This window comes from Mastigoproctus giganteus, chromosome 11 (genome assembly GCF_048544385.1).
Source record: "Mastigoproctus giganteus isolate SK-2022 chromosome 11, ASM4854438v1, whole genome shotgun sequence".
Lineage (NCBI taxonomy): Eukaryota > Metazoa > Arthropoda > Arachnida > Uropygi > Thelyphonidae > Mastigoproctus > Mastigoproctus giganteus.
Window position 1 is genome coordinate 52327849 of NC_143585.1, and position 27297 is coordinate 52355145.

Genomic DNA, 27297 nt, shown 5'->3' on the forward strand with positions numbered 1-27297 from the left:
ACTGAATTAAATAATATAACAGAATACAAAGGATAAAAGAGCATGTAGAAAATTATTATAAAGAAACAGTTTTCAATACATAAGTGTCTGCATACAGTTAATGAAAAAAAACTGATTCAATGATTACAAAGCTTTAATAATTAATAGCATACTTTCATAAATACAGAAAAACCTAATCACATCAGGGAGACTAACATATGTAATAAAATTTTTCTATTTAGCATGTTTACCAACTAACCAAAAATTCAACTTACCTCGACTGTCTTCATCTTCCAGACTACTATTTTTTGACCTACGCTTCTTATTAACTATAACAGAAAATTGAAGAAAATAAATAGGAATTATAATGAATACTATTTTAACATAGTATTCATTATAGGAATTATAATGAATACTATGTTAAAATATGACAGATTAAATTACTTTAAGAATGAACTTCCTTTCTGGAATAAGGTTTTCATACACACTTCAAAAACTAAAGATATCTGAATGCCATCCATGAATACTGTGCTTGAAGTTCCCTGTACAAGCATGTCAGCAAGAATATACTGATATAAATTTTGTGGGTCTACCTATGAAGCTGCCATACATTACAAGTCAGTATGAGTAATGGATGAGAACATAGAGACTTTCAATGTGGAATGGTGGTTGGATACTGAATAAATTCATTCTTAAAGTATATCGGTAACATTTCCATACACACAACTGTGACTTGTCTGAAACTCCAAAAATCTACTGTGGCAGACATTCAAAGGTGGAGGACTGGGTAACAACTCAAACAAGATAAAAAAAAAAGTATGGAGGATTTGCAAACTCACAGAACATGTTTGACAACCTATAAAGCAAGTAGTTCATGCCTTATGCATGTCATCTGCAGAAAAATCACAGAGCACATCCAAGAACACACAGGAACATCTGTTGGTATGTCAACCATTTGCAAAGAACTGCATAACCTTGGGTTTAACAATAGGAGGTAGCTATGAATAATCCTAATTCATGGTCACAAATGTGAAACAGTGTTTAGAGTGATGTTATTCCCAATGTTATGGACTCTGTGACAGGGGTAGAAGGTTATAGAGAGTGGAACATTCACACACAATGTTTTATTCTGATGGATGCTTTTGGATGTGAAGACTGCCTGGAGGGCAATGCTATTGTCTCTAGCAGTGTGGTGGAGGTAGTCTGAAGGTATGGGGATAGTTCAGCTGGCTTGTACTGAAACAGTACAGGCCTGCTGAACCCAGACCTCAACCCATTGAACACCTGTGGAGTGCCAGATTAGACTGTGGCCAAACTGAATTTTTCCAAAACTGGCTCTGGCAGCTATTTTGCAAAAGGCATGGAGGTGAATTCTCACTGACCTACTGGAAGCTGGCAGAAAGTATACTTGGAGGGGAGATCCATCATTCAGGTAAAAGATGACCATACTATGTATTAGGTTTTTGAATTAAAAGCCCTTTTCACAAATACTTGTGTGTGTGTGTGTGTGTGTGTGTGTGTGTGTGTGTGTGTGTGTGTGTGTGTGTGTGTGTGTGTGTGTGTGTGTGTGTGTGTGTGCGTGCGCGTGCGCAGTACGTTTGGTACTCATACAGTACACCCTTCATATGTACAAGTATATAATTTTTATCATTACTACCAACATCTTCACAGAGAATGTTTACAAAATTCTCACAATATTTTGTTCTAAAATTCAGTAATACACAACAGAAAATCCAGTTATGCTGGTAAACAACACAGAAGTAAGTAATAATATACTGTCAACGTTCCTGTGGATGGGCTGAGAATACATTTGAAATTTGATTATATCACCACCTTGCAGTCTGGAAAGAACACATATCAATAGTTTTCAGAGTTGATACTTTCCCATTCTTACTGATCTATGGTAGTGGTATTCAACCTTTTTTGTTGACAGATCCCTTTCAATTTGGCCTTTTTCTGACATATCCCTTTCAAGTCAACCTTTCTGTTGATGTACCCTTACAATTTTCTCAACGAATATTGCACTCCTCATTTATATTTTTTTAAGAAATTTATATCCTTCGATACATTTCAAAGATAATGCCTGTTCATAATACAAAATTTTATCAAAATTTATCAAATTTTTTTGATAAAGTTGATTTCATATGCCAGCATATCCTCTGAAAGTACTTTTTGGTATTCAAATGGTGGTGTGTATGTATCACAATTCGAATAACACTGATCCATGAATTATTTTTGCATTCAAAAAATATATACAGGGTGTCTCAAAAATATTGGTACAAACGTTTAGGGGAGGTACGTAACATCTAAAGGAATGTGAATCGCATAGGAACCCATAACCGGAAATGTCACCGTAAGTCAGTAGACGGCACTGTTCATCAGTTCACAAGAGAGAAAATTTCTGCTTTACTCATTCAAGCAGTAGTCACTGCAACGAAGAGCATGCATCGATATACAAACTGTAAGCGGGCAGACATGCACCTAGTGCATGGATTAGTAGAGAGCAATGGACAAGCTGCTCATCAATTTTATGGAGAACACTTATCAGACAGACATGCACCAGACCACCATTTGTTTGCGTGTGTGTGCATCAAAATTTGTGCGATTATGGGTCATTTAGAGTTAACAGGAGTAGTGCAGGCAGACCACGTTCAACACAAACTCCCGCCATGGAAGAAAGTGTGTTGAATGCTGTCCAGAATAATCCTACTATCAGCACGTGTGCCGTTGCCTCTGCCTTAGGAGTGTCTCGTTGCAGTGTACAGCGTGTCTGGCACGATGATTCCTTACACCCCTTTCATCTCCAAAGGGTTCAGTTACTGCTCCCCTAAGATCATTCTGCACGTGTGGCTTTTGCGTAGTGGTTTCTCCAAGAAAGTGTTCAAGACTTGAATTTTCCAGCCTATGTTTTGTTAACAGATGAGACTTATTTCACTCGGGAAGGCTTATTCAATCAGCACAATGCTCATGCGTGGGCTCATGACAACCCACACGGTGTGCGCCCCCATGCGGCACAACATCGCTTTGCAATAAATGTGTGGGCAGGTATGGTCAGTGACTGCTTAGTCGGCCCATACCTGTTACCATCCCGCATGAACTCCACTAAATATCGGATCTTTCTTGAACAAGTTCTACTAGGGTTACTTGACGATGTTCCAGCAAATGTGAGACACAACATTTGGTTTCAACATGACGGGGCGTCTGCCCATTATGGAAGGTGTGTTCGTGACCATTTGAACAGGCGTTTTGGGTGTCGATGGATTGGCCATGGTGGACCCATTGCCTGGCCCCCACGCTCACCTGATTTATCGAGCCTTGATTTCTTTCTATGGGGAGCAAATCTATTGTGTATGAATCGCCTGTGGAGACGGAAATGGATCTCGTGGCGAGACTCGTCTGCGCTGCTGCTACTGTCAAAGAAACTCCAGGTGTGTTCGACCGTGTCCGCCAATCCATGCTGCGTCAGTGTCACGCATGCATCGCGTCTCATGGTGGAACCTTCAAGCATCTGTTGTAACATCATGAAATGCATCCATCTCGTACTCCATTGTTAATATTATGTCAAATAAATGTTTGCCACTAATTACTGTCTTGTGTCACTTCTGCTTCCTGTGCCCCTGCTACTACTTTCCCGTGACGTTTTCAGTTATGGGTTCCTATGCGATTCGCATTCCTTTAGATGTTACCTACCTCCTCTAAACGTTTGTACCAATATTTTTGAGACAACCTGTATTTCGATGCAAAAATAATTCTGACATCGCATATTTAGATTTAAGTAAAACTTTTGAGACTGTTCCACACAAAAAATTGCTGTACAAATTGGAGCCGTGTAGCCGTGTTGAGTCGAGAGTGATTATAAATGGGCACTGCTCTTCATGGTCTAATGTTATTAGTACAGTCCCTGAACATCCCCTGCCCAGCCCCTGTTTGTTTAAAATATTTATTAAAAATACTGACTTTGAAAATGAAATGCACAAGGCATAATTCTTATGAGTTTTGGTAATTAACTATATAATATGGGTGAAAATACACCATAGTTAACCCATAAATTTGAGCTACATAAGTAGTGTAGAACGTATCGTTTTAATTGTATCTCATCATCAACTTTCCTTGGTGATTTTAATGTTCACAACTCCAGCTGGCTTCCGTTTTCTAGTCACACAGACCCAGCTGATCAAGTAACTGAGACTTTTGCAATTACTAATGAACTTGCACAGATTGTTCATTTACCAACAAGAATACCGGAGAATCCTAATCATAACAGCCAACACGCATGATCTTTTTCTTACAAACAACCCTTCTAAGTACACAGCCAAAGTGAGAGGTCCTTTAGGCACTTCAGATCACAACTTGGTGATTGTCTCTTCTCCAATGGAGTCTTTATCTCATGGCTATTCCCAACCTCATGTTGTTTGGCATTACAAGAATGTAAAATGGGATGACCTGCGAGATTTCTTTTCTTCTTTTCCTTGGTCGGATTACTGTTTCAAAACTTCTGATTTCAAAGTTTGCTGATATTGTGTCAGTGAAATTATTCTTGCAGGAATGGAATCCTTTATCCCACACTCCACTTTAAAATCTCGTCCTTTATCTAAACCTTAATTTTCCAATAAATGTGCTAAGGCTGTTCAAGAGAAAAATGTTGCATATCGTAATTGGCTTGTTTCTAATTCTTCAGTTTCATTTTCTGCCCACCAAAGCTCGCAACAATTGTAAAGCAGTTATTAATCAGTCCAAGAGTAGAAAACTTGCTTCTTGCCCTAATGGTAGCCGAGCATTCTGGTCTCTTGCCAAAGCTATTGGCCGCAACGTTTGCCCATCTCTGCTCCCACCTCTGTCCAAACCAGATGGTTCTGTTGTCACTTCAGCCAAGGATAAAGCTGACCTGCTAGCATCCCATTTTTCTTCGAGCTCATGTATTAATGATCTTGGTAAAACACCTCCCTCCATTCCGAACACGCTCCATTCAATGCCTCCTGTGGTCTTCCGTCAAAGGGATGTCAGAAGGATTTTGACAAATCTTAATGCTAAGAAAGCTCCAGGTCCCGATGGTATTTCTCCACTTGTTCTCAAAATCTGTGCTCCTGAACTTACTCCTATTCTTTAGTGCCTTTTTTCACTTTCTTATTCCAAAGGTGTTTTTCCTTCTGCTTGGAAATTTGCTCATATCCAGCCAGTTCTAAAAAGGGTGACAAATCCCTCCCATCCAATTATCGTCTCATTGCAATTACTTCTACTCTTTCTAAAGTAATGGAGAAATCCATTAACCACCAACTCTTAAACTATCTAGAAACCTTCCATCTGATCAAAGATCGCCAGTGTGGATTCCGTCAGTGTCAATCCACTGGTCCAATAAGTATGGCTTATGTTACCCATTTATGGACTAATTCAATGGAAAGGTTCGGTGAAACACAAGTAGTTGCTCTTGATATCTCAGAGGCTTTCGATCGTGTTTGGCATAAAGGTCTTCTAAACAAACTTTCATCTTATGGTTTGCCAACTGTTTTTTGTAATTGGTTATCGAGTTTTCCTCTCTAATCGCTCACTGAAGGTGACGGTAGATGGCTCTCTGTCTTCTAACTTCTCCACTAATGCTGGTGTCCCCCAAAGTTCAGTTCTTTCTCCCACTCTTTTCCTCTTGTATATTAATGACCTTCTTCCATTGACTGGAAATCCTATCCATGGTTTTGCCGATGATAGCACATTGCATTCCACTTTCCATTTTGAGAAACCTTGCCCTGCTCAATCAGTTTCAACTTCTCGAAAATATGCTACCAATTCCTTAAATGCAGATCTTCAGATAATTCTCCAGTGGGGCAAAGACAACTTAGTTGATTTCAATCCTTCTAAAACTCAGTCTTGTCTTATATCTCGCAAAAAGGATTCTTCTGCTCCTATGCTTATCTTTGGTGACACTCCGATTTCTAGGCAAAATGATATATCTCTTTTGGGGATTACCCTGACTTCTAATCTCTCTTGGCACAAGCACATTACAAATATTGCTTCCTCTACATCTAAAAAACTTGGTTTTCTCTTTCCCTCTCAGCGTTACTTTTCTTCCAAACAGCTGTTCACTCTGTACAAATCGCAAATCTGCCCTACCATGGAATATTGTTCCCACATCTGGGGTGGTGCCCCCAAAACCTCTCTCAGGCTTGTTGATTCCATTCAGAGAGGGCAGTTAGGTTAATTAATGATTCATCTCTAATAGAGTCTCTCCACTCGCTGTCTCATAGATGTACTGTTCTGCTGCATGCCTCTTCTACAGATATTTCCATGGGCACTGTTCTTCTGAATTGGCTTCTATAATTCCTGCTCTCTCTTTCAAAACAGTCCGAACAGTTGCAGCCAACATCCATTTACTGTCCAACTTCAAACTCACAGAACCAACTTTTCATCTTCCTCGTTTATTCATTCAACTGCCATTTTCTGGAACAACCTTCCTTCGTACGTATTTCCTGAAAATTACAGTCTACAGAAATTCAAGTCCAATATCAACAAATATCTTCTTTCATCTTCTCAACCTCCAACCCAAGCATGGTACTAAGTACTATAGGTTCTAATACCTCTCATGTTTGGGGTTTACATAAAAAAAAAAAAAAAAAACTTTGTAACTGATGGCATGTTGCATTACCAGGGTATCTGCCCACCCACTGATGATGAAGCCCAATAGTTTCAAAACGATTGTCTGGGTGGTGGTATCCTCTGAAAATAAATAACAGTAGTCTTCTCTACTAGAGAAGCATTATTTATTTGAAGTAGTGCAATATTGCTATCTCGTTGTGAAGGTAACCACAATATGAGATACAATTAAAACAATGGCTTCTATACTACTTATGTATTTACACTGATATTATATAGTAAAAATATTGACGAATGCATATAAAACTTTCTAAGTTATCAGATGACACAAAGATTGGCAGGTGGTTAATGACAGAAATCAAGACCTACTACTGTAGCAAGACTAAGAAAAATTAGGCAGATGGGCCAAGAAATAGCAACTGAGATTTAACATTGGTAAAGTTAACCCTGGTACAGTCAGTCCTCGTATAACACGTGTTTACATTACACGAATTCGATCATACACGATTTATAAATAGGGGAACGTTATCTTATATAACACAAACCGAAATCGCTTATGCATGATTCGCCTTTGTGTTTACAAGAAATGGCAGTCGAACGCGAAATCACCCCAACCGAACGCAACACGATAGGAATGAAGAAGATTCTGAAAATGTATTTATGTGTTTTATATCAGTGAAGGGGAAACACATTTCACCATAATAACGTAAAAACCAACACAATTCCAGCCATCGATATAATCGCAAATGCAATTAGATGGAGTTTACTACCAGTTTATAACAGATTCCACTAGCAGAAACGAAACTGGAAATTGTTTTTATTGTTTTATGGTAGTAAACCCCAGAAATGTGCTTTAGTAAAATGTGGGGTGTTAATAGTGTATCTCGGCCTTTACGGTGTTGTTTATTCAGTTGCTATACCCGCGCAGCTTTGTTTATGTGTATTAAGCGTGCCTCCGCGCTTTATTCCCTAAAAATGAGTAAAATACTTAAAAGGTGTGAAAAGGAAGCGTCCTGGCGAAGACACTGCAGATTCAGAGAGAGAAAAAAAAAAGCAATAACGATAAACAGAGTCGGACTGGGTCAAAAATTCTTACCCGGGAAAATTTATAGTGGCCTCATACTATGGTTTATGGCCAAAGTCACACCGGCCCACCGAGGTTTCCCCAGTAAGGCTTATGGCCAGTCGGCCTCTGTCGATAGAGAAAAAATATGAAATTGTGAAACGCTTTGAGCGAAATGAAAGACCATGTGATATTGCACGTGCTACAGACCTAAATGAGGCAACGCCGAGAATTAGAAAGAATGCAGAGAAAGTAAAAACAACTTTCATAGCGGGAACAACTCAAAGTGTAATTAAAATCCATTAGATTAAGACACGAGAATTGGAAGAGATGGAACGGCTGTCATCTGTTTGGATAGAAAATCAAACAAAAAACAAGTTTGCTTACGATAGAAGCAAAAGCATTAGCAATATTTTATTACGTAATAGTCGTAATAAAATACGTAAGCATTTTATTACGACTTACGTATTATAATTTATACTTACGTATTATAAAATACGTAAGTATTTTATTACGACTATTTTATTTAATATAATAAATTTTTTACGAATAAAATACATATTTTATTCGTAAAAAATATTTTTTTAGTATTAAAAAATACTAAAAATACTTGATTATATTTCTTATTACGTATTTTAATCGTTATAAAATACGTAAGTATTTTATAACGATTAAAATTACCCGATTATTTATTGTGTTTGGTAATGTTTTGGTTCCAAATGTGTGTTCAATCTTGGGTGGTCGGCACCTAACCCCACTTTTTCCCATAGGGCCTGTTATTTATATTGCACGATTTTGCATTGCACGAGAGTTTCTAGGAACACAACTATCGTGCTATACGAGGACAGACTGTACTGCATATGCAATATTCCCAGAATAATATACCAATTAGGTGGCACAATTCTCAAGGTGAGAGTTGGGGGGGGGGAGAGAGAGAGAGAGAGAGAATGAAAGAGGTAAAAATTTATAGGTAATTTTTTCTTATAGGTAAGAAAGAAGATAGTGGTAGTTGTACAGTATGACAAATGTTCCCAGAGCAGCGCAGGCATACTGCTAGAATGTATGCCAGCAGGGACAAAGAGGTTATTATCCTGTTGTATAAGGCAATGGTTTTAGGCTTCTTTGAATTCTGCTTGCAATATACCAATGCTTGACCTTTAACTAATGGATTGCAATAGTTATTAAATGTAATTTTTTTATTAAATTTATGAAAAAAATTTAAAAACGTTTTTTACACCTGTTAATGTCTATGAAACAAAACTTCTGGGGTATACGATAAACAAAATATGAGCAATACCTTTCAGACGTCCATTTTCAAGTTTATAAAATCATTTTACCCTGCAAGGGTTGTCACAAAAACCATAGCAGCAAGTACTTCATAGACAAAATATATCAATCAGTTTTTGGATATAAAATGCTAAAAACAGTTTAGGGAACTTTAAAATTTCATTTTTCATTCTGACACTATACTAAATAATATAGTCAAAAAATATATCCATTGTTCTTCAAATGTGAAAGCTTAATGATAAATGACTTTATAAACATTCATGGGTTTGAGATGCTTTTGAATATTATTAAGGTTGTCATATCCAAACAATGAGTCACTGCAGAAAATAAAGTGCAAGTACAGCAGAACAATTTTCTCTTCTTCAAACATCCAGTCAACAACTTCATGCTCTTGTATTATTCCAATTGGTAACATTGTATGGATTTTTTGGTTTGTCTTTTTAATTACTTGAGATCAGACTGAGGTTTTCTTAATAATCTCATACTTATTTGAAAAACTGAAGCTATATAATAACTTTATACAAGGGTTTCCAATATGCAACTGTATGACTGAACATTGATGATTACAAAGTTACTAACCTAAGTCATTTATCTGTGCCATTTCTGGAAACAAAATATCTATACAAAGTGGACACATCACTCATATTTAGTGGTTCAACAAAAAGCTGCAACAGCATAATTTTAGTTTAAAGTCTCTTCATAAAAATAATAAAAAATAGCAACAATTAAATATTCGAAGTAATTTTTGGCTTCTTATGAAAATTAAATAAACAAGTAATTTTTGGCTTCTTCATGAAAAATTACCTGAAAGAATAAAAAATAAGCTTCAACATGTTCCAAGGTGCTTTTCAAATAGATAAACCATAGTAAAAAGTGCATAAACTAAGATAGAAATTATACAAAATAATGTTAACTTCAGATCAGTTGTCCATGAAATATAATAAAATAGGTCATACCATGATAAATGAAAAATGCTCATCTTGTAATGATAAGCATTATAATTCCATACTGTTTTTTGCAGTGCTATATCATACAGATTGTCATATTTTGTTTTCTGTCAAATTCTGTGGATGCAATAATGGAGGAAATAGATAAAAGTATGAATTAACAAGACTTTAAAAATATATAAACAATAACAGGCGAAGGTAAAGAAAGCCTGCACAAGAACAACGAGAAACATCGGATAACTTACGCAGAAAATTAGTTTCCCAATACGGCACTCTAGCGCTGCTCACTCGGTAAACAGATAGTAGGTATTATCCGTCTGGAGCAAAATCAAGAACGATATACTGATTGACAGGTAGGCGGGGCAAACAATGTGCTGATTGGTGCGCACACACAACACACGATAACATTGGTAACTTGTCCTAATCGCACATGCCCTAACCTTTTTTCGCCATTACAGTATTTCGTAATGGTGAAAAAAGGTCAGGTTACCTCCACTTGAATCCCATAGGAGCTTGAACCCCTCCCGAAATGGAGAGGGTAATCTGACCTTTTTTCTTTAGAATCATGGGTGGACTAGCACATAAATTGTTTATTAACAAAATATTAATTTTTTATTACTGCACTTTTATTTTTAAAGACACTCATGCAGATACACACGTATCATAACATCAATCAGCACCTTAATAGCTATTTCAGTGTACAGTGAAACTTCCCTTTAACGGACAGCCATTGGGAACGAAAATGTGTCCGTTAGAGAGAAGTGTCCGCTAACAAGAAGTCTGAGGGAGAAAAAAAAAACAGAAAGAAAAATCGTTATATGTAAAATTAAATTAAAATATATACAGATTTTGAACAATATTTTTGTAAATAATATACAATTACATACACAAGAGATAAAGAAAAATCATTAAACGTTTAATGTAAAATTAAATTAAATTATATACAGATTTTGCACACTATTTTTGTAAATAATATACATACAATTGTGCTATGCATATTATGACTTTATCTTATGAAAAATACATACAGTAATCCCTTATTTTCTTCTGCACCTTCTTCCGGCTGATAAATTTGTTTTCAACATTTGTTTGGAGTGAAGAAACCATCGAAAGCCCTTCAGTAAGATACTTCGGCGGCGAAAAACATTTTTAAACGATTGATTTGTATGAGCACTTCTTCTATTTTCATCGGTGGTTCGTCGTTAATATCTTCTTTGACATAATTAGCATTAGCATTAGTAGAGGCATTTGATGCAAGAAAGCAAGCTTATGCAGCATCAGCCAAAATAAAAAAAAAAAAAAAAAAAAACCACTTCCACTTCACCCCTCTGTTCGTTCCAAATACCTGTCCAGCTGAGCCTTTAAACTTATTTAGGCTATCAACCTCCACCACCAGGGATGGAAGTCTGTTCCACCAACCAACCACCCGCTGGCTAAAGGCAAATTTCCTCACGTCTATATTACTTCTGTCTTTCCTCAATTTGAATTTATGCCCTCTCAGGTGATTTTTCTGAGCTAGAGGAAGAATCCCATCAGCACTGAGCATGCTTAAACCATTCAAGGCTTTATACACCTCTATCAGATCACCTCGCTGGTGCCTAGTCTCCAGACACTGTAATTTGCAAAACTTAAGCCTTTCTTCGTAAGACCACCCCTTTGTTCCATTCACTAATCTTGTTGCCCTTCTCTGTACTCGTTCCAGCAGCTCTACATCCTTCTTGAAATGAGGCCTCCAGACCTGTATACAGTACTCTAGGTGTGGCCTAATCATTGCCTTATACAAGGGAATAATCACCTCCTTATCCCTGCTAGAATAATTCCTGTATATCATTGACAATACTCCATGAGCTACTCTTGCAGCCCGTCTGCACTGCTCAGAGAACTTCATATCTGCCTCCACAACCACCCCCAAGTCCCTTTCATTCTCTACCACTGTCAGTGTAGTACCACAGAGTTGATACGTTGCTCTGGGGTTGCTGTTTCCCATGTGTAGTACTTTACATTTGTCAATGTTAAACTTCATTTGCCACCTCTCAGCCCATCTGCTCAACCTTTCCAGATCCTGTTGCAGCAGCATAGTGTCAGTAGTGTCCTTGACAACCCTGCCAACCTTTGTATCGTCTGCAAACTTGGACATTAAGCCCGATATACCATCATCAATATCATTTATAAATACAGAAAACAATAATGGACCCAACACTGAGCCCTGAGGGACTCCACTAATAACATCAGTCCACGATGAGCAGTGTCCATTGATTACCACTCTCTGTCTTCTCCCCCTCAACCACCCCTTTATCCATAGCAGCAATTTGCCTCCAATGTCACACTGCTCCAATTTGTGTAGCAGTCTTCCATGTGCAACAGTATCAAAAGCCTTTCTAAGATCCAAGTATATAATATCAAAGTTATTCCCTGCATCCAGTTCTTTTGTGACTGCATCATAGTATCCAATCAAGTTGGTCAGGCAAGACCTCCCCTTAACAAAACCATGCTGTATCTGAGCTATAACTGAAGTCTTGTCTAAATGATCCTGCAGTGCTTCTTTAACCAGTGCCTCCATTAATTTTCCTGGAACAGAAGTTAAGCTCACAGGTCTATAATTACTTGTGTCAGCCTTTGATCCTCCTTTGTGAATTGGGGTCACATTTGCACATTTCCAGTCTATGGGTACCTCCCCTGAGTCCAAGGAAGCTCTCATAATTATGGCTAAGGGTTTGCTTACTTCCTTTGCTGCCTCCTTTAATATAACTGGATAGATCCCATCCACCCCGGGTGCCTTTCTTGTGTTTATCTTCAACAGTTTCTCCTCCACTTTACTCCCAGTTATTTCAAGATTCTGTAGCTGACTGCTAGAGTTGAATACACCTCTGGCATTCCCCTCGCTGAATAACTCCTCATGTGTGAATGTCGATGCAAAATATTCATTTAGTTTGTTAGCTACCTGAGCAGGATCATCAACACTTGACCCATCAATATCAAGTGGACCAATCTGATTCATCCCCTTCCTTCTAGAGTTTACATAAGTAAAGAACTCTTTGCTGTTTTTCTTTGTATCCCTTGCCAAGGATTTCTCGTAATCTGCCTTCGCCTGCCTAACCTCCTTTGTAACTTGGTTGCATATCAACTTGTATCTATCATAGGCTTCTGTGTCATGTGTTAATTTGTATGTATCCCATGCATTTTTCTTCTCTGCCATATGCCTCATTAGTTCATCTGACATCCATTTTGGCCTAAACCTTGAACAATATTTCTTAGTTGGTATGTAAAGCCTAGTAGCTTCCAAGATAAGTTCTTTGAATGCTTCCCATTTTGAATTTGCTGTTGGTAACATCATCAGTTGGTCCCACTGTATAGAATTTAAATACTGTCTCAGTCCATCGTAGTCGCCTTTATGGAAGCAATAACCCTTCCCTTTACCCCTAATGGTAGTTACCTCTTTGAGTAAATCCCACTTCAGCACACTGTGATCACTGCCACCTAGTGGTTCATTTATCTGCAGATTCTTAATGCATGAAGAATCACTGCTGATAATCAAATCAAGAGTATTACTCCCTCTAGTTGCCTCCCGAACATGCTGATGTAGAAAACAATCATCCAATAAATCCACAAAAGTCCTGCTAGTGTGTGAGTAACCAGCCCCCAAATTCCAGTCAATATCTGGGAAATTAAAATCTCCCATTATAAGACACTCTGATTTACTGGCCCACTCTATTTCCCTGTACAGTTCCTTATTATACTCATCAGAGTCATTAGGCCTATAGCACACTCCTACTCTCAATTTTGATCTCCCAATGTTTATGTCACACCAAACTGACTCCACACTGCACTGTCCAGCGATGTAGACTGGCTTCACTTCCTTGGTTTTTATGTGTTTCTTAACTAATAGCATAACCCCTCCTCCCTTCCTATCCTGTCTATCCTTTCTGTAGACGTTGTACTCCCCAAATTGCAGTTCTGCATCCCTTATATCTGTGTGACACCAAGTCTCTGATATCCCAATAATATCTGCCTTCGATGTTTTGAGCAATACCTCAAATTCATCAAATTTATTTACTAAACTCCTAGCATTGGTGTACACGCAAGTATACCTGCACCTGTTTCTATTCTTAGCTACCCTAACACAACCCATGTGTTTACTTGTACCGCAATGGCTCCCAGCAGTCTCTGAAATACCATGCATCTTGTTTTTCAGGCTTCTGCTCATTCTAATAGAAGCAGTGCAAGAATCTCTTTCACCTCTGCCAGTGGCTACTGTCAATCTATTGGTCTTTGTCTCCCCCCCAAGCTAGCAGTTTTCCGACCCACCTAACACTGCCTCGATAGCATCAGCAAATATTCTTGCACCCTTTCTATTTAAGTGTATCCCATCCCTGTAGAAGCAATCTCTCCTGTTAACAAGTATAATGACCTCCTTCCATTTCTTCATCCTCATGAGGAACTTCTTGAAAAATATCGATGATAATGTCGTTGATATCTATAGCACCATCTTCTGTAGTGAGGTTCGAGTCTATATCTTTGTAGCCAGGGTCACTTGTAGCTGAAGTATCGTACATTATCAATAGATGAAGTTCTTGTTCTTCTTGGTGCTCCACATTGCTGTTCACAACTTCAATTTTTGCGTTTGAGAAGCCAGACTTTACAAAACAGTTCACGACAGTTTGTTTTCTAATTGCGTTTACTGAAGAGGAAATCCATTGAATCGCATCTAGGATGCTGATTTTCTTTGCAAGGTCACTCGCACATGTTACATCGCTCATGTTTGCAATGAGATGTCTTAAAACACGTTTTCTGTAGTGAAGTTTAAAATTTTTTATTATCACTTGATCCAAGGGCTGACACTCTGCAGATGTGTTTGATGGCAGAAAAACGATTTGAATGTTGGACAATTCAATGTGCGGGTGAGATGCAGCATTATCCATGAAAAGAATAATTTTTCTGTTTTGACGAATCATGTTTTGGTTAAAGTGACTTATCCATTCGCTCATGATATCTCGTGTCATCCACGCTTTTTTATTAGACTTCCAATCAACATTCAAGATTCAACTTTATGCCCTTGAAACAACGAGGATTTTGTGGTTTTCCTATAACAAGAGGTTGTTCAAAGTCTCCCAGCATATTTGTACACAATAGTACAGTCAAGTGTTCCTTAGAAATTTTTCCGCCCTGGCACTTTTCGTTTTTTAGACTCATTGTTTTTTCAGGAAGAACTTTAAAAAACAACCCTGTTTCGTCACAGTTGTAAATATCCTTAGCTTCAAAATCATGATATAAATCTTCCAATTTGACGGTCCACTCTGTTATAACCCCAGTATCAACAGATCCACCTTCACCACATATGGTTTTCCAAGAAATTTTATGCCAAGTTTTGAACTTGTCTAGCCATCCCACAGAAGCTTTGAACTCATTTACTCCCATAGATTTTGCAACCTCCAAAGCCTTTTCCCTAATAATAGGCCCATTAATGGGAATTTTTTTAGCACATTCGCAACAAAACCACTCATAAGTAACATTGTCAATTTGAAGTCCAACAGTTTTCAGGAATGATTTTTGAACCTGATCATTTCCGTGTTGCCAAAATTGTTTGAGCAGTTCATTTTTTTTCTTTAGGATGTCGCTTACCTGCGTCTTCCCGATTTTGAATTTTGCAGTGAGAGTGCGAACACTATTTTTTTGCCAATCATATGCATTAATGAGTTCGACTTTATCTTTTAAAGTTAAATGTTTACGAGAAGACATTATGCACTTCACACGACACTGAACAAAACTGAAAACTGAAACTGAAAAGACGAAAGGCCGACCATATTCCCCCCCCCCTTGCACACACCGAATTCATCAGAAGTTTTACACGTGCCTTAAAATTCTTAAAGGGTTTAGAACCGCGACGTAAACCTTGATAAAATTCAGAGAATCGGAAATAGAAAATAAACACATGATTGAGGCAATACGTGGAAGAAAAGTTCCTAGAAAAAGGGCCGTAAGCTCGCCCGCTGTCTGTTATGGGGAGATTAAATTAAGTGCTAATCTAAATGAAACAGTGCAGATTGCCTGTCCGCGTTCGTTACAGAGAATGTCCACTAGACAGAAGCTGCAAACACGTTAAAACCAATAGAGGTAAGTTGGGGAATTTGAAAATGTCCGTTGTAGAGAGATGTCCGTTAACGAGAGGTGTCCGTTAGGAGAAGTTTCACTGTGTATATATATATATATATATATATATATATAGATATATAAAGAATATTTCTTTCTTTTTCTATTATTTTCCAACCTAACATTTAAGTTTAGGTCGCAAAATACAAGGAAACCTTTTCTTTTATTTCCTAACCTACCATTTAAGCTCAGGTTATGAAATACAATGAAAAACAAAGAAACCTTTTCTTTTTTTCGTAACCAAACCTAAATCAATAATACAATAAAAACACTCATCAACTCCAAAAACCTGCTTTTAATAATGAGAGAAAAAAAACACAATGAAGAATATAAAAATTAACTTTCTCAGAACATAAAAATGAAACTTTCTCAGAAAAAAAATTTGTGAGTACAAATCATACAGTTGGACCTGAATAGCTATTCGCAATTTGAGTAACAATATTGTGAAAAGTATCTTCATGATTTTCCCCATAAATTTGACGCCACATATATTCACTGATGTGACTCATCAACATATATTTACAGCTGCCATTTACTCTTTTAGTTACACCTTTTAGTTTCTTCCACTGGGCTTCGATATTATTTGTATGTGGATCTACAAAATGTTCCATGTGTTTTACCGTTAAATGTTTGTAATTCTTTTTTTCTAAGGCTGTAATACGGCTATATATGCACGCCATTCATCTGTTATGATGGTAGTATTTTTCTTCACTATTTTTCTAATAATGCGCAAAAGGGTTTTTGCTTTCCGATTTTGTATCAATTTCATGAAGACGAATTTAGATTCTCTTTTGAACACACCAAACACCCATTTCTCCTTAGCAGTTAAATTTCGTCCTCTGTGATGTTTTGGTTTTACCAATACAGTTTTGTCTGCTTCTACAATTTTCCCTGATCCACCCAACTTAATGGGTTTTTTTATCAACTGCAATTCACAAATATCTCTTAGTTTCTTATAAAACTTAAAAGCTGTCACTTTCGAAATCTCCAGATATAATGCTGTCGTAGTTACTGGCGTGCACGTTGACCAAAAGTATATAATGTACATTATCTTTTTCAATGAAAGTTTTGTATTTTCCATAAAACTATGTTTCAATAAAGAAACGCGAAAAGAACATTTTTTACAACACCGCAACTTTCCACATGACTCTGTTCGTGATTCAATTAGTTGAAAATAATCATTGCACTTAAAACAGTACAATTTCGGTCTTATCAATTTAGTTTTCATCAAAAAATTAAGCAACATTTTATTTTCCTTACAAATTTCTTCCAACTTGAAAAGATTCATCTCTACTATCACCTGTTCACGGTTCATTACAAAACTATTATGCACCGTTCTTTACTGGTAAATACACATCATAATGCCAACCAATAACTACACAGTAGCTTGTCTGTGTATATTAGTATAACTCTCTACAGGGAGTTATACTAATATACAAATATACAAACTATATTTGTATACATGTATTAGTGTAACTAGTAATATACAAACACACTGCCCAAAAAAATACAAACATTTGTATTAAGACAGTTGTAGACAGAATAAATGCACAGAGGTGCAAAGAAATAAATTCAAATAGATGCAACTATAACATGGGATGATGATGTGTTCCCCCACAGAGTACAAATACTGCATAGGCTGTTCGAATGCAGTAATCTGAACCTTGGGGAAAACACGTATTCTATCAGATTGAAAAAGGTCATATATTGGGTGCATGTTTAACGGGAGCCACGGTTCAAGAAACAAAACACATCACTGGTTTCTCAAATGCATCCATCTCAAGGGTTTTTAATGACTGGAAAGCAAACAATTCTTCCACGCCTCCAAGGCATAAATGTGGCAGAAAAACAATACTTCAAGAGCAAAGTGATCATACTCGACGGAGGACTGTTTGAAAAATAGGACATCCAGCGTGCAGCAAATATGAATTCAACAAGTCCAGAACTGCCCTATTTCAACCCATACCATGCACAGGGAATTGAAGAAATTTGGGATTCGGTCGCCTGACTATTTAGAAGCCACTTGTTTCAGAGAAAAACAGAAAAATCTGCTTGCAGTGATGCCAAGAATGTAGTTATTGGACAGTGGAACAATGGAAGAAAATCATGTTGTCAGAAGAATCACAATACACTTTGTTTTCCACTGATGGTAGGCAGAGAGTGTGGTGAGAACCTCATGAAATAATGGACCCCACTTGCCTTGTTAAAACAACTCAAGAATCTGCAGATGACATCATGGTATGGGGAATGTTTTGTTGGCAAGGGCTTAGTCCATTGACATTGGTGAAAGGTCGAATGTCATCCAAGGAGTACCTGAACTTTTATCCCTAAGGTGATGAACACTTTATGGATAACAATGCAACAGCACACTGTGGCAGAATCATGCAAAAATGGTTAAGAGAATATAACACAGATTTCCACCATCTTCCTTCGCCCCCGCATTCACCTGATCTCAATCCTTTGAGAATGTGTTGTGCTGGAGAGAACTATTTGGCAACAAAATTGTTGTTGTTGTTATTTGGTTTTCAGGAGCATTAGCAACTAAGGCCATATTGCTCCATGATATGCAGTGGTCATTCCCTGACCTTTCCGCATCCTCCGTATATGGTGGTGACGGGCTCGAACCCCGGTCTAATCAAGAAGCATGCTATGCACTGCTGCTCCTTTCCACCTGGCTACAGAGGCGCCCTGCAACAAAGTCCTCTTCCTTCAACTTTGTCACAGCTGCACAATATTCTGCTGCAAGAATGATTACAATTAGACCAAAACACAATAAAACACCTTATAGAATCCACGCTGCACTGCATGATCCGTGTCGAAACAAAGGTGGCCTGATTCGATACTGAATAAAGGTTCGTATTTTTTGGTCAGTGTGGTTACACCATGAATAGTAAAACTAAACTTATCTCTGAAAACATCTAAACCTCCCAAACACTTCATTCATTTCACAAATATATGTGGTCTCAGTTTCAACCTCAATGATATCCATTTTCATTTACAGTTTGACAAGTAGCACTTACTTTTTCTGACAGAATTCCAATCATCTGTTCCACCAACCAGCGGACATCTCAGTTATCCTAATTATTTGTTGTATAATTCCTTTTACTTCAAAGGTGGTACTTGTGCATATGTCCACTCTGATATTCCCTCTCAGAGACCTATTTAATTTGGAATCGCTTCAATTTTCTCTGGCTTAATCTCTCTACCCCATTCTGTCAAATTCATCTGTTGCTTCTACTGATTTCCCAATTCCACTAACACTTCATTTTTTTCCAGTCCAACTTTCCTACAATAAGGTATCCCTTGGCAATTTTGATGTTCACAACTCCAACTGGATTCAGTTTTCTAGTCACATTAACCCACTTGGTCAAGATGCTGAGGCTTTTGCAATTACTAATGAACTCACACAGATTATTCATTTAGCTACCAAAATACCAAACAATCCTAACCATACAATCAACATTCTTGAACTCTTTCTCATGAACAACCCTTCAAAGTACACAGCCAAGGTGAGTGGTCCTCTAAGCACCTCAGATCACAACTTGGTGATGGTCTCTTCTCCAATGCAGCCTTTCTCTTGTGGCCATTCTCAGCCTCGTGTTATTTGGCATTAAAAGAATGCAAAATGGGATGCAAGGTTTCTATTCTCCTTTTTCTTGGCTTAATTAAGATTAATTTTGAATCTTCTGATGTCAATATTTGCTCAGCTTGTATCGGTGAAATTATTCTTGTAGGGAGGAAATCCTTCATTCCAATAAAATCATCTTAAAATCTCATCCTTTACCTAAACCTTGGTTTTCCAATAAATTTGCTAAAGCTGTTCAAGATAAGAATGTTGCATATCGCAATTGGCTCACATCCAAATATTCAGGTTAATTTTCTGCCTATGGTGAAGCTATAAACAAAGCACTTATTAATCAGTTCAAACTAGATGAACAAGATGAGAGTAGAAAACTTGCTTCTTGTCTAAATGGGAGTCGAGCAATTAGTCTCTTTCCAAACCTACTGACCATAACTTTTACCCATTTATATTCTTACCACTGTTAAAACCTGATAGTTCTATTGCCTCCTCGGCTCATTATCATCCTCCTAGGGCCACTTGACAATCAACATTATCACTCTCCTGGGCCCCTCCATGGCAAGCTCAGGCAACATCCAGAAACCTTCCTATTCCCTATTACACCTGGCCTGCCTCCCCAGGGCAGAGGATGGACAATGTGGGGTTCTAATAGGGCCCTACAGCTAAATGGTTGGAGGAACAACAAACCAACACAACTCAACACTAAAACTCACACTATCTCTGGCCTTTACAGAGTTTGTACTGCAACACAGAGTTGGATAGGACCTCCAGTGCCACTTGACTATCAACACTATACACTATCATCCACCATTTCTTCTAACGCTTATACTGACAAACTTGGTATGCCTCCTCCTACCATTCCCAAAACACTCCCCTCGATGCTACGGTCTTGTAAAAAGGATGTCAGAAGAATTTTGAACAAATCTTGATGTCAAGAAAGCTCCAGATCTAATGATATTTCTCCAATTGATCTTAAAACCTGTACTCACTCCTTTATCACCATTTCACACTTTCTTATTCCACTGGTGTTTTTCTTTCTGCTTGGAAATTTATTCATATCCAACTAATTCATAAAAAGGATGACAAATCCCTCCCATCCAATTATCATCCATTGCACTTACCTCTAAATCCATTAACTACCAACTCCTAAGCTATCTCGAAACCTTCCATCAGATCAATGATCACCAATATGGATTCCATCAGTGTCAATCTACTAGTAAAACATAGGCTTATGATACCCATCTATGGAAAAATTAATTAGATAGTATGAACCAGAGCTGTAATGCTCAATATGGAAAAATTCAATTAGATAGTATGAACCAGAGCTGTAATGCTCAATATGGAAAAATTCAGTGAAAAATTTTGGTGAAACTCAAACAGGTGCTCTTGACATTTCTAAGACTTTTTGATGGTGTTTGGCAAAAATATCTTCTAAACATGCTTTCATCTTATGAATGCTGACTGTTTTTTGCAATTGGGTATCCAGTTTACTCTCTGACAGCTCACTGCATCTGATGGTATATGGCTCTCTGTCTTATAACTTCTCCACTAATGCTGGTGTTTCCCAAGTTTCAGTTCTCTCTCCCACTCTTTTCCTCTTGTATATTAATAAACTTCTTCCACTGACTGGAAATTATCAGCAGTTTTGCTGACAACAGCACTTTGCATTCCACCTTCCAGTTTGAGAAACCTTGCATTGCACAAACAGCTTAATCTTTGCAATTTTCTGCCACCAATTCCTTAAATGCCGACTTCCAGGTAATTCTCCAATGGGAAGATAACTTAGTTAATTTCAATCCTTCTAAAACTCAGTTCTGTCTTATATCTCGCAAAAAGGAGCCTACTGCTACTTCTATGCTTATCTTCAATGACATCTCAGATTTCTAGACAAGATCACATATCTCTATTAGGGACTGCTCTGACTTCCAATCTCTCTTGGCGTAAGCACATCACAAATATTGCTCCTCTGCATCTAAAAAACTGGATATTTCTCTTCTATTCTCAGCATTACTTTTCTTCTAAACAACTACTCACTGTCAAATCAGGCTTACAGTGGAATATAGTTCCTACATCTGTGGCACCACCACAGACGTAAGAAAACAGATGTAAACCTCTCTAAGGCTTCCTGTCTCATTCAAGAGATGACAGTCAGACTAATTAATGACTTGTGCAAAGTCTCTCCTCTCCTCTCTATGTCTCATAAATGTACTGTTTCTGCTGCATGCCTTTTCTGTAAACACTTCCATGTGCACTGTTCTTCTGAATTGGCTTCTGTAATTTCTCCCCCTCTGTTCCAAACCAGTCCAAACATGTGCTACAACCAGTCAATATCCATTTACTGTCCAACTTCAAACTCACAGAATCAACTTTTCTTCTTTATCATTTATCCCTTCAACTTCCATTTTCTGGAACCTTCCTTCACATGTATTTCCTGAAAATTACAATCTACAGAAATTCAAGTGTAATGTCAAAAAGTATCTTCTCAACCTTCATGCACAGTACTAAATACTAGAGGTCCTAATACCTTTTGTGTTTGGGGTTTTCATAAAAAATAAAACAAAAAATATATGTCAATACTTTCCACTTATGTAGTTAAGGAAAAAATTGGTTGCAATAATATTTCATAAATTTTTAAATGGCTATGATTTTGATGCTATTACCTTGTAGTACTCTTGCAGTGCAGTCACAGAATGGAAGATCAATTCAATCAATTCAAAAACATACTGAAAATACTACTTTGTAAGTTTTAATGATAAGTTGAAGCAATAACTAGATCCTGGTCAAGGAGAATCCTTAATTATCTTAACTGTGGCAAGCATATTGTGTCATGATACCAAAATTTACAGCAGCAGTGGAAGAACTCATAAGGACAACCATACTGGTATACTGCGATATTAAGTACAAGATATTGCCAAAATTTGGAGAGTGAATTTTTTTGGCAATCAAACAGATGAGGGTTAGCATTGTGAGATATACATATATATACTATATTGCCAAAGTATCTAACTACCTCTGGAATTTGAAAAAAAAAAAAAAAAAAAAAAAAAGAAACAAAATTGCCATATGTGTGTCAGGAATAGGCATAAAAGTGACTGCATTCACACTAGAAGTAAGCAGATCAACAAAATACAGTAGATGGAAAAACTTCAAATGAACAGTCTTCAAAAGATGCCATATTAGCAATCAACAATGTTGTGCCAATGAAGCAGAACTGCAACATCCTAGACCAATGGCGCTTGACAATCACATCATGTGAAATGTTCAGATAAACAACAGAATTGTAAGAAAGAAACTGAAGAGTGATCAAAGGAGTGGTATATAGATCTCATGGTCCAGAAAATACAGAACTTCCAATTCACAGGCTTTGTGAAGTTGTTGACATTTTAACATTAGCAAGAGTGAGCACTGAAAACAATGTGATGCTGCAAAAAAAAGGTGCAGAGCAATAGATAAAGAAACACTGATTCCTACATCTGGAGAGAAAGCTGCTGGCTTTGAAGCTGTATGAAGATGTGTGTGTGTTCATTAAAACAATGTGATAGCTGTCTGACAACAACTAGAGGAAGTTGCTCTTTAGTCACTCAATAAGAATGACAAAGTAGACATTTCCACTGAATTATTTTAAAAAAATAATATCCTTTGCATGTATGAAAATATGCTTTTAATGAACAATGGTAATGAAAAAATTATTACACCACACATAAAATGTACAAAGTTGCTCTATTAGATTATTAGATTATGTTATTAGATTAGATTATTAGACTATTATATTATGTTATTAGATTAGATTATTAGACTATTATATTATGTTATTAGATTAAAGTAAGATGTAATTAATATTTCACCATGAAAAATTACAAATGCTCTATTTGTTATTTTATTAATTAATTACAAATGCTCTATTTGTAATTAATAATAGAGTGCCACATTTTAACTTTTACAAATATAACTTGTTCAGTACAGAATTCTTGTCCTCAAAGGAAACCTTAAGTGGCAATTATGCTACTTCCAACATTTTCTAACATGTAAGTAGTAGCATCAAGGATTCAACACCACAAAAGTTTTCTCCTCATTTGTATTTTAACTAAATTCTGTGAGTTCTTTTTTTATTTGCCCATTTTTTAATAACAACTCTGTACATAACTTTATACATACAGTTGTTGCCGAATCCTGCTCACAGCTTTGTAATGACACTGTAATTTGCAAAACTTAAGCCTTTCTTCGTAAGAGAACCCCTTTGTCCCATTCACCAATCTAGTTGCCCTTCTCTGTACTCGTTCCAGCAGCTCTACATCCTTCCTGAAATGAGGCCTCCAGGCCTGTATACAGTACTCTAGGTGTGGCCTGACCATTGCCTTATACAAGGGAATAATCACCTCCTTATCCCTGCTAGAAAAATTCCTATATATCATTGACAATACACCATGAGCTACTCTTGCAGCTCGTCTGCACTGCTCAGAGAACTTCATATCTGCCTGCACCACCACCCCCAGGTCCCTTTCATTCTCTACCACTGTCAGTGTAGTACCACAGAGTTGATACGTTGCTCTGGGGTTGCTGTTTCCCATATGTAGTACTTTACATTTGTCAATGTTAAACTTCATTTGCCACCTCGAAGCCCATCTGCTCAACCTTTCCAAATCCTGTTGCAGCAGCATAGTGTCAGTAGTGTCCTTGACAACCCTGCCAACCTTCGTATCGTCTGCAAACTTGGACATTAAGCCTGATATACCATCATCAATATCATTTATAAATACAGAAAACAATAAAGGCCCCAATACTGAACCCTGAGGGACTCCACTAATAACATTAGTCCACGATGAGCAGTGTCCATTGATTACCACTCTCTGTCTTCTCCCCCTCAACCACCCCTTTATCCATAGCAGCAACTTGCCTCCAATGCCACACTGCTCCAATTTGTGCAGCAGTCTTCCATGTGCAACAGTATCAAAAGCCTTTCTAAGATCCAAGTATATAATATCAAAGTTATTCCCTGCATCCAGTTCTTTTGTGACTGCATCATAGTATCCAATCAAATTGGTCAGGCAAGACTTCCCCTTAACAAAACCATGCTGTGTCCTAGCTATAACTGAAGTCTTGTCTAGATGATCCTGCAGTGCTTCTTTCACCAGTGCCTCCATTAATTTTCCGGGAACAGAAGTTAAACTCACAGGTCTATAATGCTTGTGAGTAGGATTCAAGTTCACATAATATCTTTGACTCAAAATGACTTAATTAATACCCTTCTGAAATTTGCCTAAAATTTTACAAAACACACTATATATCAGGCAGAGAAAAATTTAATTTTCATTAATTACCATACCTAAACATTGCATGTAATTAATATTCCACCATGAAAAATGATTCTAAAAACTATTACATATGAGGGTTTCCCACTTACTTTTTCCATTCTTTGATGTGTTTGATGACCTCTTCTTTCCAGAATAAGACATCATAACAAATATCACCAAATTATGTCCTCCTTTATCTTTTATTTACACAAAGCTCTATAGGCCACAAATTAAAAAAAAAAAAAAAGTACTTACCAATAATTCAATTCCCAAATTTTGGATAAATTCCAAAAATAATTTTTTTTAATAAACAAAATTTAAATTTTAAATTTAGTTATTTAGTTTAGATAATTAAAGATAAAATCACAACAAAATGTTATTTTATAATAAAAGCAAGTTTCAAGATAACTGAGTTCTTGATATTGTGTAAACAAAAACAGATTTAAGATTAGTTCATCTCAGGAGCTGATACTCTACTGCTAGAAGGTTCTTCAGATTGGAATGAGCAGTAACCTACCCAAACTTTAGAAACATACAGAATGAAAGACTAAAGAAATACTTTGATAAGTTTGCTTTTCATTAAGCCAAACCTCAGTTAAACATATAAAGTAAAACTTCTGAGAGAGAAACAGTTAGTTCAGATTCACTGTTTGTTTTTCAAACTTCTGATATTTTGTCCAAAAACTGCATCTGGAGAAAGTCTTCACATTATCCAAAGTTACAGAGAAGCATGACACCCATCACAAGCAGGTTTCTAACACTTCACAAGAAGGTCCCTTACCAACAGTCAGTAATGATTTTGGATGGAACAGCTAGCAGGAACAGTGAAACCTATATTGATTAATGGAGCTTCAAAAATTTCAAGGAGAAATTAGCATTATCCTTTTGATAATGTCTTTGTCTCCTAGTACCGGCACAGCAACTTCTGTAATTAGTAGGCAGTATTGTACAAAGTGAAGCAATAAAGCATTGGCTGTAATGGCAGCCAAGGGATGACATACATGTCTGGAACATAGCTGAAGTAGAAAATCAGGCTATAACACTGGAATCTGCTGACAAGTAGAAGAGAAATAAAGAACAAAAACTGACTACACATTAGCATAGTCAGAAATACAAAGATTAACCATGATAATAAGAAATACAAAATACTTTGAGTAGACTGCTCTAAAGAGTGTGCATGATCTGGTGATGTTTGTCGCCAGTCCATGACGAATTGGAAACTGGTCGTGGATGTTACTGCAACCAATTAACTAATGTTAACTATTAAAAAATCAGTTAACATGCAGTCATCCAATATTTGAGAAGAAATAGGCTAATGCCAAACACAATTAATTTGTGACGATATTGGTTACAACACAGGTGGAGGATGACACTTCCTATTCCATGGTTAAGAAGTGAGCAGCAGAATTTAAACGAAGGAGAGAGAGAGAGAGAGAGAGAGAGAGAGAGAGAGAGAGAGAGAGAGAGAGAGAGAGAGAGAGCCTGGAAAATAACCCACATGGTGGAAGACCTACAACATCCATCACTTCAGAAGCTGTTGACAGTGCGCATGATCTGGTAATGAGTGATCAAAGAAAAACAGTTTGATACACTGCCAGTGTCTCGGGCATCTTATCTAAATGTATATACATTTAGATAAGATGTTGTTGACAGCAGATCAAAAACACACAAGAATTATCAAGTCAAGTGAATATTTACATCCACTTGACTTCATAACAATATCATCATTTTCAAGCAGATCCAGCAAATTTCCTTGCAAGATTTGTGACCATGGATGAGATGAGAGTCCATCACTTTCTGCCAGAGACAAAGGAGCAGTCCAAACAGTAGAAACAAACACAGCTCTTCTTCCCCATCCCCCTCCAAAAAAAGCCAAGTTTATTCCTTCTACTGGTAAAGTGATGGCATCAGTTTTTTTGGGATGCTGATGGAGTGTTGCTAGTGGATTACAACCAGACAGTCACAGGAGCATATTACACAGACCTTGTGAGGCATTTGAATGAAAATATTAAAGACAAAAGCTGAGGAGAACTCAGCAAAGGAGTCTTGTTCCAGCAAGACAATGCACCTGCTCACAAGTATGTCACTGCCATGGCTGCACTGCACTACACAAGTGCTGCTTTGATATCTTGGAGCATCCCCCATATTCACCAGATCTAGCAACACAGAACTTTCACTTATATCCTAATTTGAAAAAAATACCTAGATGACATCCATTTTTCCACTAACAGTGATGTTACTGCTGCAGTGGATGCATTCCTGTAGGCACAAGAAAAGAACTTTGCAGCTAGAATCAACACATTGCAGCATCAGTGGCAAAAGTGTATTTACTCCAAAGGGAACTATGTTGAAAAATAGCATATTACCAAACTCCTCAAATAAAACCTTCATACTCAGGCAATAAACTTTTCAAACATTATT

The 27297-nt window shown here is 37.2% G+C and overlaps 1 protein-coding gene across 3 annotated transcripts in view; it reads right to left on the reverse strand.

Annotated features, from left to right (window-relative positions):
* The window catches only part of LOC150078008 (PHD finger protein rhinoceros-like), a 268851-nt gene that overhangs the window by 185103 nt on the left and 56451 nt on the right, over window positions 1-27297 (reverse strand). For all 3 annotated transcript variants that reach the window (XM_090385480.1, XM_090385481.1, XM_090385479.1), the window contains exons 3-4: window positions 24987-25092; window positions 255-308 (exon numbers count right to left, since the gene is read on the reverse strand). In XM_090385480.1, coding sequence (XP_090241606.1) covers window positions 255-308; window positions 24987-25041 — 109 coding nt within the window. In that variant the 5' untranslated portion in view covers window positions 25042-25092. The remainder of the gene's footprint in view (window positions 1-254; window positions 309-24986; window positions 25093-27297) is intronic.